This window comes from Girardinichthys multiradiatus, chromosome 23 (genome assembly GCF_021462225.1).
Source record: "Girardinichthys multiradiatus isolate DD_20200921_A chromosome 23, DD_fGirMul_XY1, whole genome shotgun sequence".
In the NCBI taxonomy this organism is placed as follows: Eukaryota; Metazoa; Chordata; class Actinopteri; order Cyprinodontiformes; family Goodeidae; genus Girardinichthys; species Girardinichthys multiradiatus.
In genome coordinates, this window is record NC_061815.1 from 30,195,522 (window position 1) to 30,212,055 (window position 16,534).

General features: G+C 38.4%; 2 protein-coding genes across 2 annotated transcripts in view; both read left to right on the forward strand.

Annotated features, from left to right (window-relative positions):
* Positions 1 to 16,534, forward strand: part of zgc:195212 (DUF4554 domain-containing protein) — a 34,962-nt gene that overhangs the window by 595 nt on the left and 17,833 nt on the right. The window lies entirely within an intron of this gene.
* Positions 13,096 to 16,140, forward strand: si:ch1073-303k11.2 (LRRN4 C-terminal-like protein). The gene is made up of 2 exons (XM_047353852.1): positions 13,096 to 13,252; positions 15,043 to 16,140. The coding sequence occupies exon 2, from the start codon at positions 15,045 to 15,047 to the stop codon at positions 15,816 to 15,818; it is 774 nt and encodes a 257-aa protein (XP_047209808.1). The 5' UTR covers positions 13,096 to 13,252; positions 15,043 to 15,044; the 3' UTR covers positions 15,819 to 16,140.

The following is a 16,534-nucleotide window of genomic DNA, read 5'->3' on the forward strand; positions in this document are numbered from 1 at the left end:
TGTACGCTTCTTAGCAGCAGTAACAGTTTATTCTATTAAATTAACCAGCTAATCTTTACTTACATTTATTCAGCATATACTTTAGTACGACCTATATGAAGCGATATTCCTCTACACGACGTATTAATGAATATTATGTCTCAAAAGTATGCTAAAATCATAAAAGTGTCAGTTTTAACATTATTAACACTACATTAGCCAATGGCCTTCTTTTAGGAGGCTACAGCAGCAGACGAGTGCCTCTCAGTACATGATAAGATAATTGAAAAACCATTTATTTTAGCGATTCAATTCAGAAAGTTAAAGCTATTTATGTTCACCAAGCCTTTGTTTCAGTTAATGTAGATGATTACGATTTACAGCCAAAGAAAACCCCACATTCAATTTAGGACTAATATCAGACTAAAAGGTTTTTTTTTTAAATGACAAATGTTATTTTATGGTCATGTTATGCCCTACGAAATCATGGGTAAGACTGCTAACTCTACAGTCACTGACACCCTCTACTAGGGTAACCCACAAAGGTAACTGAGTATCTTGGTGGTTACAGAGTTTATATAAATGGAAAGTTAAGTGGAAGGAAGAAGTATGGTAGTAAAACTTGCAGAGGACTGTACACTGTTCTGCAACTAACGATTATTTTGCTAATCGATTAATCCGTTGATAATTTTTAAACAGAATATGAACCAGGTGAAGCTAAAACTATGCCACAAGTTTTGGATAGAACATATTTACAGACAAAGAAGGTTTTTCATCTTAAATGCTAAATCTATATATTTATGTACAGTTTTGGCTTAATTACTGCTCTGAATGAGTTGCTCTTTCAGCAAATGGCATGTCGTTAACTGGAGTCTGTAATGGAATAATCGTTTATTCCATTACAAAATTAGTTGATTGTCATTGAAATAATCAAATAATCATGATTAATCCGATTAATTGTTTCAGTCCTTATATCATTAATGAATGCATACAATATACGAGTTTCATTTTTTAATTTAACCTTTAAGAAACATTTACTTTTTAAGGACATTCTAATTTATTAAGATTAACCTCTCTCTTTGTATACTTTTTATGATATCCCTAGCCAGAAGTTATGATACCAATACAGTGGGGTAAAAGTTGTATATCTTTAGTCAAAAAATTATTATTTAAATAATTAAAAAAGATTTTTAAAGTTACCATCTAGACTTTTATGTAAAATCAATCAAACTTACGCAAGACATACAGGTCCTTCTCAAAAAATTAGCATATTGTGATAAAGTTCATTATTTTCCATAATGTAATGATGAAAATTTAACATTCATATATTTTAGATTCATTGCACACTAACTGAAATATTTCAGGTCTTTTATTGTCTTAATACGGATGATTTTAGCATACAGCTCATGAAAACCCAAAATTCCTATCTCACAAAATTAGCATATCATTAAAAGGGTCTCTAAACGAGCTATGAACCTAATCATCTAAATCAACGAGTTAACTCTAAACACCTGCAAAAGATTCCTGAGGCCTTTAAAACTCCCAGCCTGGTTCATCACTCAAAACCCCAATCATGGGTAAGACTGCCGACCTGACTGCTGTCCAGAAGGCCACTATTGACACCCTCAAGCAAGAGGGTAAGACACAGAAAGAAATTTCTGAACGAATAGGCTGTTCCCAGAGTGCTGTATCAAGGCCCCTCAGTGGGAAGTCTGTGGGAAGGAAAAAGTGTGGCAGAAAACGCTGCACAACGAGAAGAGGTGACCGGACCCTGAGGAAGATTGTGGAGAAGGGCCGATTCCAGACCTTGGGGGACCTGCAGAAGCAGTGGACTGAGTCTGGAGTAGAAACATCCAGAGCCACCGTGCACAGGCGTGTGCAGGAAATGGGCTACAGGTGCCGCATTCCCCAGACTTGGGCTACAGAGAAGCAGCACTGGACTGTTGCTCAGTGGTCCAAAGTACTTTTTTCGGATGAAAGCAAATTCTGCATGTCATTCGGAAATCAAGGTGCCAGAGTCTGGAGGAAGACTGGGGAGAAGGAAATGCCAAAATGCCAGAAGTCCAGTGTCAAGTACCCACAGTCAGTGATGGTCTGGGGTGCCGTGTCAGCTGCTGGTGTTGGTCCACTGTGTTTTATCAAGGGCAGGGTCAATGCAGCTAGCTATCAGGAGATTTTGGAGCACTTCATGCTTCCATCTGCTGAAAAGCTTTATGGAGATGAAGATTTCATTTTTCAGCACGACCTGGCACCTGCTCACAGTGCCAAAACCACTGGTAAATGGTTTACTGACCATGGTATAACTGTGCTCAATTGGCCTGCCAACTCTCTTGACCTGAACCCCATAGAGAATCTGTGGGATATTGTGAAGAGAACGTTGAGAGACTCAAGACCCAACACTCTGGATGAGCTAAAGGCCGCTATCGAAGCATCCTGGGCCTCCATAAGACCTCAGCAGTGCCACAGGCTGATTGCCTCCATGCCACACCGCATTGAAGCAGTCATTTCTGCAAAAGGATTCCCGACCAAGTATTGAGTGCATAACTGTACATGATTATTTGAAGGTTGACGTTTTTTGTATTAAAAACACTTTTCTTTTATTGGTCGGATGAAATATGCTAATTTTGTGAGATAGGAATTTTGGGTTTTTATGAGCTGTATGCCAAAATCATCTGTATTAAGACAATAAAAGACCTGAAATATTTCAGTTAGTGTGCAATGAATCTAAAATATATGAATGTTAAATTTTCATCATTACATTATGGAAAATAATGAACTTTATCACAATATGCTAATTTTTTGAGAAGGACCTGTATTTTGCTACCTACAGTATACAACGTTATGTCAGTGTCAGTTTTACTCTTTGTCTTACTATTTTGTTGTAAAACACTAACTGTTCAAGATAAAGTAAACTCTTCCAATAACAGGAGTGTGCCTCTAGTCACATCACATATGACATAAGGGCAACTAAATGGTTAGTATGTATGTAAATTTTTTTTGTTTGTTTTTTTATCTTTATTCACCTGTTATTGCATTTCCCTTTCAAATGTGTTCACTTGTGTTCTGTGCAAATGCAGCAAAGGGTTTGACCAATATTTGAGAAAACTGCATGGATTTCAACAATTAAAAACATGGATTTGGTTTTTGAAGAGTGTAAGGGTGGTAGAGCAGCAGAGCAGGTGCCCCATATATGGAGGGTATCACCTCTGACCTGCAGACCCCTGCTATTAACCCTGCCCCCCTTCTATCTCTGCCCAATTCCTGTCTGATAACTTTCAGTCAGTCAGTCATTTTCTACGGCTTATTCTATAGTGGGTCACGGGGAAGCTGGTGCCTATCTCCAGCAGTCTATGGGCGAGAGGCAGGGTACACCCTTGACAGGTCACCAGTCCATCGCAGGGCAACACACAAACAACCATGCACACTCATTCATACACCTAAGGGCAATTTAGATTGACCAATTAACCTAACAGGCATGTCTTTGGACTGTGGGAGGAAGCCAGAGTACCTGGTGAGAACCCACGCATGCACGGGGAGAACATGCAAACTCCATGCAGAAAGACCCCTGGCCGGGAATTGAACCCGGGACCTTCTTGCTGCAAGGCAACAGTGCTACCAACTGCGCCACCATGATAACTTTCAATTAAGGCCATAAAATAAATGTTTTTTATTTTTTTTAAAACAAGTGGCTCATCCGCCACAGTGTTAACTTCTTGCCGCTGGTCTACTGAATTAATACGCCTTTTGTGAAGTCATCGACTCAAGTACATAGAAAGCAGAATTAGCAGTTTGTTTTCTTGAGCGCATGTTTTAAAGAACCCTGCAGTTTAAATTCATAATTCATTATCCAACTGTGTTTTTATTCCCAATTTGTTAGTGGAAAAAACACTGATGGATATAATCTTTAATTTATGCTTTTTCTCACTGTCATCTTTTTTCCACTGAGAACATGAGAATACGTTTTGCACTGCTGTTAAATTGTTTCACCAATTTAGACTGAAATAAAGCATTGATAGAAATTTCCTTTGCCCAAGTCACTAAACACAAGTCACTAAAACTCCCCTGGAGCAGCAGGAAGCCATTATTTCAACATGTTTACTTTAATTTGTTCTTTTGACAATAGTAGAGGAATGTCTTGAGAAAAAGGGTGCTCAGGTCTGTTGGCTGTGAATGCCAACACTATATTACTATTTAATAATCAAATCATCCAGTGAATCCTTGTTTTTCATGGATCAAGAGGATTTTGTGGTCATTCTTAATCAATCATGACGCTGAAGGTCTGTTTCAGGGTTATGGTTATGGTTGTTTTTCCTGGTTTTCCTGCACTTCACTCCATTTTGCCAGAAAGCCTCCCACCCAGAGTAAAATGTTACCATCACATTTTGTTCTTCTTTTTTTTTCAAGCCACAACTCTTAAATAGACCTAAACAAGTGTATAATAGAGGCAAATGTGAGACACAACATATTCTATGGATGTCTGATTTGTGGATGAGCATCACATGCAGCCACTGCATAGTACAGGTACCCTATGGTTATTTTAGTATTGAGTTGGACCTTTGTGGTGAAGTAAAGGTATATTGTACACTATGCACATATGTGAGAGCATCTGAATTTACTGTCTATTTGTTTTACTCACCTGAAATAGGGAATCTCAAATGCAAGAAAAACATTCTGCTGTATGACATCATGTTGAAGAAATAGCAAGCATCGACCAGTGAGGGGAGCTACAACCATGTGTAAAATGTTTCTAGGACTACAAGGCAAAAACATGGGAAAGTCGTCCACTTTTTTCACCTTAAATGGGTCTGAGCTGACTATAAGACCAACTGTTACCGCTACAAGTCTTTTGGGATATGCCTGTACCAATTTTACACAACTAGAAACTAGAATTTTGTCTGTTCTTCAAACAAAATTGCTCAAGCTGAGTTAGATGAGACAAAGAGCATCTGTAAATATCAGTCTTGCCACATGTTCTCATATGGATTTGGGTCAGTACTTCGACCGGGCCATTCACACATTAATATGCTTTGATTTAAACCATTGTAGCTCTGCCAGTATGTTTAGGGTATTCATCCTGCTGGAATGAACCTCCAGTGTAAAATTATTTGGTTTTCTTGCAATACTGCCCTGTATTTAGTTTCATTCCTCTTCCCATAAAATCAAATGACCAGTTTTAATGATACTTCTGAAGAACAGTAATGTGACAGGGTGTTCAGGGTGATGTTCAGTGTTTTTTTTTTTTTTTGGAGCACCTTTTTTCATATGTTTGCTGTGGCCTCTATATGACTTGTGGCAAACAGTAATCGGGACTAAAGTCTTTGAACAATAACTTTCTTCTTGACACTCTTCTATAAAGGCTAAATATGTGATCATTAATACTTGTAAAAAGATTCTCCCTCCTGAGATGTGGATCTCTGCAGTTCCTCCAGATGCACACCACATTTTTCTGGTTTTTATTTAAAAAACATTTTAAAACCACATAACCCTTTCCTTCCACTTCACAATTATGCACTACTACTGGATGTGTTGTTCCAACACATAAATTCCCAATATAATCCCCTGGAATTTTATTTGAACAATATGTGTTAACTAATTCCAGTGCTGTACTTTTGCATGATGCTGGATGAATTGATTATCATAATACTAAAAACCATTGTCAACTTTTCACCTACAGTTTGGCTTCAATGACAGATTCGAGTTTCAGCTTAATTTACGGAAAGTGGAAAAAACTTAGTGAACAATTTATTTGTTGTGGTGGCCGATATTACCACAGAGATTTAATTCTGCTGTATGGGAATTAAACTCCTCCATGTTCTGTAGACTACCTGTAATACAGAGGTAACAATTAAATCTGTTAAAAAACTGAAAGAGCCTGTAAAATTGATAGCAGTAACACATGCCAAATAAATTAATTGAAGAACATACTTTCTATCAGGATAACTATAAAGAAATGCAGTGTGATAAATAACGTGATCACATCATGAAAAGCAGCTGCTGCTGGTTGAACAGCGTGGGCCACTGTGGCTCCACCGAGTTAAAATTAGCAGCTCACTCAACTTCACAGTGCCTGGATATACGACTACCCCAGGATTCCTTTTGAATGAAGTGGTGAGGGGTCAAAAGTGACAAGGATCCAGACCATAATAGGGCATCCTGTTTAAAATGAAATAGCTGAAATCCTCAGAGAGGTGTGTGTGGGTAGGTGGGAGAATGAGGCCCACACGCACTTCTGAGTTTCATCAAGCCAGCTGGAGCTTGACTCAATGACTGAATGCAAAAACAATACTATGAGACACAATTATTAGAATTAATCTGTTGAGAGGAATTGCTACCTGATACAGCACTTAGTTTACTGCAAAGAAATTTAGTATTTAGTAAAGATTTCACAAAATAAATTACAACATATTTCTATTCTCTTTGAGTGCTGGCAGTGATACAATCTTTTTGTCTGGACATATGTCTAACATCTTGCTCTAACTTGCTCTAGTGGGGTGGAGGAATTTGCATTGGAAGGCAGGTCATTATCTAAGTACTATGACTCACATTGCATGGCTTCCTTTATTCCTCAGGGACTTTAGTGCCATGATGGAAACACCTTAACACACTAACATACCCATGGCAACAGAAAACCCATACCCAATAAGCTGTCAGCAAGATTTAGAAACGTCTCTAATCAAAGCTATTTAACAGTTTACTTCTTGCTTTGTGAAGTCACATTGAAGACATAATAACGAGGCATATCACAGGTGAAATCTCCATGCAGGTATGTGTCTGCACAGTGTGTTCCGCTTGGTTTTACCTGAAAGATGAGTAGTGCAGTGATTTATCCTGGAATGAGTATGAGTGTTACACAGCAACTTTAGTTACTGACGCTGTAACATTTCAGCGGTTGTGGTGATTAGAATTACAAACTGTTTGTCCTACAGTGTCACAAACCATGTTTCACAGCACTTCATCCGCTTCTTTGGATATCGTCAGTTTTTCAAAAAAATATTTCCTCACACAGAAATAAAAGAAACAAGTCTCAGGTATTTCAAAAGACTTGGTTATGAGAAAGAGTCATATGACAGAGTTATTTGAGATAGCCTGTCTCGGTTAACAGTGAGTAAATAAATGACTTATTCTAGTGGTACGTCGCTGAAACATGTGCCAGCCAGATCCAAGCAAGCTGTTGAATCTTATCAGCTTCCGAAGATGTACAGCAGGGTGACAGACGAGGGATATGGTAGAGATGATTGTCTCATGTAGCCAAAACATTAAATTATAGAGCTTAAAGATGAAAAAGCAGTGGTGATGTGGGAAAACTGTGGGAGGAGCAGTAGAAAATTACAGAATTTTCCACTGTGAATTGTTGCGCCATCACTGAATGACTAAACAGAGTGACCCGTTGAACTTGATGGAAATGTCAGCAAGCTAATACAGGTCCTTCTCAAAATATTAGCATATTGTGATAAAGTTCATTATTTTCCATAATGTCATGATGAAAATTTAACATTCATATATTTTAGATTCATTGCACACTAACTGAAATATTTCAGGTTTTTATTGTCTTAATACGGATGATTTTGGCATACAGCTCATGAAAACCCAAAATTCCTATCTCACAAAATTAGCATATTTCATCCGACCAATGAAAGAAAAGTGTTTTTAATACAAAAAACGTCAACCTTCAAATAATCATGTACAGTTATGCACTCAATACTTGGTCGGGAATTCTTTTGCAGAAATGACTGCTTCAATGCGGCGTGGCATGGAGGCAATCAGCCTGTGGCACTGCTGAGGTCTTATGGAGGCCCAGGATGCTTCGATAGCGGCCTTTAGCTCATCCAGAGTGTTGGGTCTTGAGTCTCTCAACGTTCTCTTCACAATATCCCACAGATTCTCTATGGGGTTCAGGTCAGGAGAGTTGGCAGGCCAATTGAGCACAGTGATACCATGGTCAGTAAACCATTTACCAGTGGTTTTGGCACTGTGAGCAGGTGCCAGGTCGTGCTGAAAAATGAAATCTTCATCTCCATAAAGCTTTTCAGCAGATGGAAGCATGAAGTGCTCCAAAATCTCCTGATAGCTAGCTGCATTGACCCTGCCCTTGATAAAACACAGTGGACCAACACCAGCAGCTGACACGGCACCCCAGACCATCACTGACTGTGGGTACTTGACACTGGACTTCTGGCATTTTGGCATTTCCTTCTCCCCAGTCTTCCTCCAGACTCTGGCACCTTGATTTCCGAATGACATGCAGAATTTGCTTTCATCCGAAAAAAGTACTTTGGACCACTGAGCAACAGTCCAGTGCTGCTTCTCTGTAGCCCAGGTCAGGCGCTTCTGCCGCTGTTTCTGGTTCAAAAGTGGCTTGACCTGGGGAATGCGGCACCTGTAGCCCATTTCCTGCACACGCCTGTGCACGGTGGCTCTGGATGTTTCTACTCCAGACTCAGTCCACTGCTTCCGCAGGTCCCCCAAGGTCTGGAATCGGCCCTTCTCCACAATCTTCCTCAGGGTCCGGTCACCTCTTCTCGTTGTGCAGCATTTTCTGCCACACTTTTTCCTTCCCACAGACTTCCCACTGAGGTGCCTTGATACAGCACTCTGGGAACAGCCTGTTCGTTCAGAAATTTCTTTCTGTGTCTTACCCTCTTTCTTGAGGGTGTCAATAGTGGCCTTCTGGACAGCAGTCAGGTCGGCAGTCTTACCCATGATTGGGGTTTTGAGTGATGAACCAGGCTGGGAGTTTTAAAGGCCTCAGGAATCTTTTGCAGGTGTTTAGAGTTAACTCATTGATTCAGATGATTAGGTTCATAGCTCGTTTAGAGACCCTTTTAATGATATGCTAATTTTGTGAGATAGGAATTTTGGGTTTTCATGAGCTGTATGCCAAAATCATCCGTATTAAGACAATAAAAGACCTGAAATATTTCAGTTAGTGTGCAATGAATCTAAAATATATGAATGTTAAATTTTCATCATGACATTATGGAAAATAATGAACTTTATCACAATATGCTAATATTTTGAGAAGGACCTGTATACCCTGTGCTTAAAGATGTAAGTGTGCTAACAGTTGCTAATTGGTACAAAACACACTACATTTGAATTTGAGTGAACAATGTTATCAATTTATACCAGTGTTTGATCATGAATTGAGGTTTTGAAGAACCTAATGTTTGTATTCAACACTGAATAATTTTATGTCTCTGTTACACAAAGCAGTCAGAAGTAAGATCTGTTTGTATTTAGCACAATTGCTAAATTGAGATCTTTGTCATCATGCAGATGTTGTGCACATATGTGGCCTGCATGTTAAAAGGATCAAAGGCATCAAGGCATAGTTAAAAACTATGCAATTATGTAAATATATGCGAGGAAGTTATATTTATTTTATAGGAACTGTTTTATTGGCACTAATTATAATACATATATATAGTCATAATGTTGTAACCCAATTATGTACTGCTGGTGGAGATGACTTTACTTTCTGTTTTTTGTTAGCTTATTTTATTTGATTGTTCTTAAAATTTACAAGGATATATAAGCCAAAAAAATGTTTCCAATCACTGAAGAAATGCATTTTGTTTAAAGATGCTTGGGAAATACTTATAACTAAGCTTCTGTCCATAAGATCTGTTTTTGCTTGGGATTCATGATTAAATAACACATTTTATGCTTCATGTTTTTATATCACGGATTAATTAGACAGGAATGTCAAGAACCCTAAACTGAGGAGTAGTTTTGAACTTTATAAAAGCATCAAGGGCATCAAGGCATGTTTCATCTAGCCTGAAGAAGGGTAATAAACTGCAACAAAATAATGCTGTGGACCATTGCGCAACAACCAAAATGTATACGCAGTAACTGAGGTTTTACTCTTTTAGCACCACCTTTTCTGAGCACTAATCCAAGCTAGATGCCAAACCACTTACGCTCCTTTTCCAGAGTTTTACATAGAACTTTTATTAAGAGCTTATGATTTTGGCACCCATGATCCTCCTATGATTACTGTTAAATGTGTGGTTTAAAAAACTTTTTTAAAATGCATCATATGATTTTTATAAATTGAAAAGTGCTTCTTGAGTCTCAAGAGTTTATTTTTTTGTTTTCTTTTTAAACCGTGGGATTAGTTAAACTTGCATGACGACAACTATACAAGGTTTATGTGTATTTGAGAGCACTGGATATAGAGACTTGTAGAAGTTCACATTTTGTGACGTTCAACCACAAATTTAAGTCTTTTTTCTTTTTTAAGAACCAACATTAATGCATAATTGCAGAGTGAAAAGAAAACGATATGTTTTTACAAAACGTGTGGCCTGTAATTTTTTTGTGTGAAGTTAAGTTAGTCTTGGAACCAACTTAGGCAACGATTTACAATGCAAGATCAGATAAAATATTATTTTAATAAAATAATGTTTTAAAGAATGATCTGCTGAATAAAACCAGCCCTCTGGATGACCATTTTACAATGGTGTCTCATTAGCTGCCTTTATTTATTAAAATATTATTTGAAGAAATATTATTAAGGGAGTATTTCGGAAACGAGCCAAATCTTTCTGGAGAAATGGAGCTTAATGGTGTTTACTTAGTTATCAAATCTAGTAAATGATGTTTAGGGAGCAATCTTCTGTTTAAAATCACCCTTCAAGTAAAGTTTGACTTTACTTAAAAACACACAAACACAGAACACAAACAGGGCATGTGTGCTGCAGATAGCCTGCTAGCACTAAGATAGCCGAGTTTCACACAAACAAAACCAAACTTCATAAATGAAAACATTCAGATTATTTCATCCTAACTGTTAATCTGCCCAAACCTAACCTCTGACCATGGTGAGGAAATGTTGTCCAAGGGGCAAAGTTTGAAGAAACGTCCACAGTCAACAAGCGGTTAGCTTTCAGCTAACCTCGGTAGCTTCGCGGGGGGTTGAAGGTGCATTTGCTCTGTGAACAAAAGGGTTAGCTCTGGAGCTGTAGCTTGGTGCCCGTCCTGTCCGCTGACCACACGGGTTAACACAATGATGCGGTCTCTGCTGTCTTCCTTCCAGACTGGGAGACCGCGTCTTTGCAGGGGTTTCTCTCGAACACCGTTTGCTTCTGCAGGGCTCGGAGGGAAAGTCAGCAATGCTTATACCTTAATTTCCCCTCTTTATGAATGAAATCACGGGGTACACAAACAGTGCTTCACTCATACTTAACTTGTGCATATGATCGTGTGATCTTATGACACTCTTGGATCCAGTTTGAAGAGTTTATGTCTTTTTGCCTGCAAAAGACATTAGCGCGCTGTGTCCCCCTCCTATCCCGATGAACACCGGTGTGGAAGAGAGCGGATGTAGCAACAGCTGTGCTTTTATTTGGGTAGTGGCGTCACAGGAAGTCCGCAGTTATCCCGTTTCCTGGCTGTGCCGGAAGAAGGTTAATGCACTTTATTTTGAAAGGTTCCAGAAGAGTTCGTACCGGAGTTTAATGTTGAAATCCATGGCTGGGTCCCAACACCAGGGTGCGGGTTCAAACCCAGGACCTTCTTGCTGTAAATCTACCAAGATAAGGCTGTCCCTCTAAACTGACTGGGAAGCTAGAGCATTGATCAGGGTGGCAACCAAGAGGCTTGAGGTAACTCTGGTAACTCTGGAGGAACTGCAGAAATTTACAGTTTGTTTCTGCAACTAGAAAAAATTTAGAAACATTTATTGGTTTATGGTTTTATTCAAATCATTCTTTAAAATATTATTTTATTAAAATAATGTTAATTTGATCCTGCATTGTGAATGGTTGTTTGAAGGTATACCAATTATTGCCCAAGTTGGTTCCAAGATTAACTTAACTTCATCTCCAGATTCTTCAAGATAATCCTTGGTTCTCAAACATTAATAACATTGCATGGCAATGTTGCATCACTCTTTTGATCGTGGTTTTCAACCACCTTTGATTCACTTGTTTATATTGTACATAGCCCATTAGTCTTCTTTTATTTTGCTTAGTAGTTTAGTTGGGTTGTTTTAGCATAGTAAAGAGTTTGTTGATTGAAATATGTTTGACTTTGAGTTGACTTATTTATGTTAATAAATTCTTGTATTTTAAGAAATTGTGTGAATTCATTCTGTGTGTGTGCAGAGTTTTGCTGTTCAATAATGCCAGTGCTTGGCTCATCCCTTTCAATTTTTGTCCTAATACCACCACTTTGGCTGGTATTTACAGAACAACCCTTAACAGACTGAAATATTATTTAATAAAATATTTAAGTATTAATATTAAATAATATATTTATATTTGTAATCACAACATATTTTACATTGTGCTCATATGAGTACACACATCTGATATCACAATCTTTGATTTGAACTTATAAAAAAAGGAAAAATGCTTGGCTCTGGTTTTTTAGTAAAGTGACTAGTACTTTCAGGGTACATCCTCTACATAACAGACTCCTAAACTTATTCATCATCCATTCACCAGCCTAAAAAGAATAATGCCAAACATGTCTCAAAACGTTTAGTGGTGTTAGGGATGTGTAAATGCCCTAAAGCAGAAATGAATCTTCTTTCCTGGTACATTTCTTTCCCTTGGTACCACAGTGCCACTTGGGAAGAAAAAAGCAGTAAATTTTTTTTTTTTTTTGCCAGTTTTACTCCATAAAAGGATTAGAAAAGAGAAAGCCCCCATCCTTTCATTCCTTTGTCACAATGGGGTCACATGAGAAATGGTGGGAGTCTATAATAAACACACACGGACAAATTCCTCACCTCCCACTCTCAAAGGCACTCATAAACACACACATACGACCTTATGTCCTGCTCTGCTCACCGAAAACACCTGTGGACTATGCAGGAATTTCGTCTTTAAAGCAAGTGATCAAAAACAGACATATTCACCTCTGGCTTAAACAAACAACACTGCAACAAGCACAAGTATGCCTCCTGCTGCTGCTGAGCCAATTAACATGCAAAACAACACTCAGCTTTGTGCTCACCCCTACCAACACCTTCTAGACAGCTTAAAAAAAGTTTTTATAAAAAAGGAGCATTGATGGTTAGATGGAAGGCCGCTTGAGAAAGAGAAGGGACTGTGAAAAAAAAAGGAGTATGACGATAAAAAGAAGGGAGGGAGAGGCAGCCACTCAGGGGAGAAACAGGGGGTGTGTTGAAGAGGAGGAGGAGGAGAGAGTCTGAGAAACAACTTAAAACAGTAAGAACTGCAGACATTTGTGAGCACATGGAAAGAGCAGCCAGAGCGGGAACAAAGAACAGAAGGAGAACTGAATAATCAGCATCAAAAAGGTAATTTCAGATCTTTCCAAACATTTTATTGAGAATTTCTTCTGTTAACCAACTGCAGAACATGTATTGTTTTTTTATGTATGTTCAGCCATCAGTAATTGTTTTTAAGAACTTTTCTGTGTGTTTGACCAGGACAAACAATATTGGTGTTGGTTTGCTCATGGTTTCAGGGCTCCCACAGACCTCATATGGCTTATTGCCAGGAATAAATAGAAGGGCTGATCTGGGTCACCCCAAAAGCTTCCAGCGCTCAGATTTATTTATCTTATGGTGTTTACAGGATGGAGACCAGAACATTGCAGATGTCTGAGTGTATTCAAAGGCATCTCTGAGCGAAAGTATGCTTGAAAAAAACCCAAAACAAAACAAATTGTTTTTATTTTTATTTTGTGATGAAAATGTGTTCAAGGAAGAAGAAAGGGATCAGTGCTAGTGTTTACTCTGTCTTATGGCAAAGTAGCAAAAAGGGTACAACTTAAATGGTATATATCGCAATTTTTATAATGTTTTCTTTTTCAACTGTGTTCATAGTTGTAGCTCAGAGTAGTTATTCCTTTCCAGGTTCGAAATGTTTTACAACTTATGAAGATAAAAAAAACACAGGCAAAACTTGCCGAAAAGTCAAGCAGTTACATTTAGAACATTAAATTCAGACATCAGTGCGTGACACCATGGCCATGCAAGACGTAAGTAGAGATAGAATAGTCTGCTGCTAAGCATTTTGTGTAGAAAGTCAAGATATACACTACCTGTCAAAAGTTTTAGATACACTTTCTCACTTAATGGGTCTCTTTAAACTGTAAATTCTCACCAAAGGCAACACAACTGTGAATGAATGCTCATGGAATTATATAGTAAACAGAAAGTGTGAAATAACTGTAAACATTTTTATATTTTAGATTCTTCCAGATAGCCACCCTTTGCTTTGATTACTGCTCTGCTCTCTTGGCATTCTTTTCATGAGCTTCATGAGGTGGTCACCTGAAAGAACTTCCCAGAGGTTCACTGAGAGACAGCCAAAGGTTAATATTTCCATCATCACAGCAAAGGGCAGCTACTTTAAGAAATCTAAAGTATAAAACATATTTTAAGTTCTTTTACAATTTTTTGTTCCCTACATAAGTGCACATGTTCATTCACTGTTTTGATGCCTTCGGTGAGAATCTAAGTACAATATAAATAGTCATAAGCATAAAGAAAACCATTGAATGAGAACGGCGTTCTAAGACTTTTGACCGGTTGAGTATATAGGTATGAATCCGGTCAGAGGAAATGCTGTCTAAAAGCAATAGTTTGGAGGCCGATGAGGGATTTAAAATTCCTCTGTCTACAGATCTAGCTACCGTTGGTTTTTCTCAACAAGTCATTTGTCCCTAAAAAGTGCGTTGAAACTAATTCTACACAGGCGGCAGTTGGAAGGGCAAATGCAAAAGTTAAAATACTCATAGGGCAACAGCCAGTTTTCTCTCCTTCACTTGGCTCAGACACTGAGAAATGATGGTCTGGCTGTCGCCTCTGCTCCAGCTATTGGTCAGCATAAACAGCAGTGTGTCCTCAACCCCTAATTTCAGATTGTTGTTTCCATTAAGCACAACTGTTTCCTAGTACTGTTTTAAAATCCTGGGGCAGCATTTGGCCTTTGTATAACTTGATATTCTTGATTTTACTGTTCTTTGTTTTTAAAACACAGTTCTGTTATCAGTATTAAAATTGGTAATGACGTGATATAGATAACTTTAAATATTCAATCATCACAGTGTGACTGATTAACGTTTTGGTTTTTTGCACAGAGATGGCGTCACTTTGCAGAAACGTGGCTGTACTTCTCTTTTTCGTCTCACCTCTAATAGACTCCCACCTCTTTGCTCATGCTTCTACATCTTCCCCACCCATTACTCGTAAACGGATCACATTCCTGATTGGCCTGGGCTCAGAGACCGACGACACTGATTTTGACGACCACAGCTCTCCACCTGAAGTGGTGCCCTCTGTTAAAATTCCCCGTTTGTTCAGTGATTTCGTCTGTCAGTACGACCCCTGCTTGGAGAATCAGGAGCCCTGTGATCACCTCAAAGCTAAAACCGGGTGCCTTTGCCCTGGGAGGAGTGGTGGGGACAAGCCTCCTCATGCTCCACGCATACAAGCACTGCTGCCAATCACTGAGGGGGAAAACGCAGGGAAGATAGAGGTGCAGTGGTGTGCTCCTCAATCTGTTGTCTCCTCATACAAGGTGATTGTAGAGGGAAGTGACAATGCTATGGATTTTGGGGATGCTTTCCGGCGAGGTTTCGTGGGATCTTTGGAAGTAGGGACGAAGGTTTGCGTGGAAGCAGTGAATAATGCAGGACACAGCAGTCCCTCAGACTTCTCTTGTAAGAGGTTCGAACGCCCTGAATCTTCTGACCACAAACTGATGGCTGGGGTCATAGGAGGAGGAGTTGCCTTCATTCTGCTTCTTGTTATAGTAGCTGTGGTCCTCTGTAGAAGACAAATGTGTCAAAAAGCAAGGCGGGAATCTGTCATTGGACTGGGAAACCCCTCTTACAAAGCAGAAAGAGCTTCATGATCCAGACAAGACGAGTGTGGGCAGTTTAATCCAGTCAAGTTCATTACTAAGAAAAGATCATTAGTTCTTTTGTGTGTCTTATGACAAAACATTGTTTAAACTCCTGTTTCATGTTGTCTGCATATAATTGTGCAAAAGATCAATGGAATATGACTAACTTTAGTTGTTTGCTGTTAGTATTACAGGTTTGTTTGCAGGCAAATTAACCTTTGTAGAATAATTTTACAGTATTGCTGTTTTATGGCTTAACTTAAATATTAATTTTGTTTTTCTAGACTGTTGAGTGAGATTCTTTTAATAAAATTACTTTTTATAAAACTTAGACAATGGTTGATTTGATTTTGCTGAAAATGGCACAGAAGTATTCATTTCGGCGTTTGTGTAGAAGATAATTCTACATAATTTGAAAGACTGAACTGAGCATATAATGCAGCACAATGCTTTGTAACTAATAAACACTCACATACCCACCAAGGCAACTTTTATGGATCTTTAAAAAGGGTTTTTTAACTTGATAAAAAACTTGCATATGTGTATAAAATATGTACATGATTTCAAATAGATGGTAAAAATTTATTATTTCACTAATTCATTTTAAAACATCAAATATTATATTGATTCCTTACAACCAGAGTCATATATTTAATGCCTTGAATTCTCTCTTAATATTAATGATTTTTTCCTACAGCTAATGAAAACCCCAAATAAATTATTTA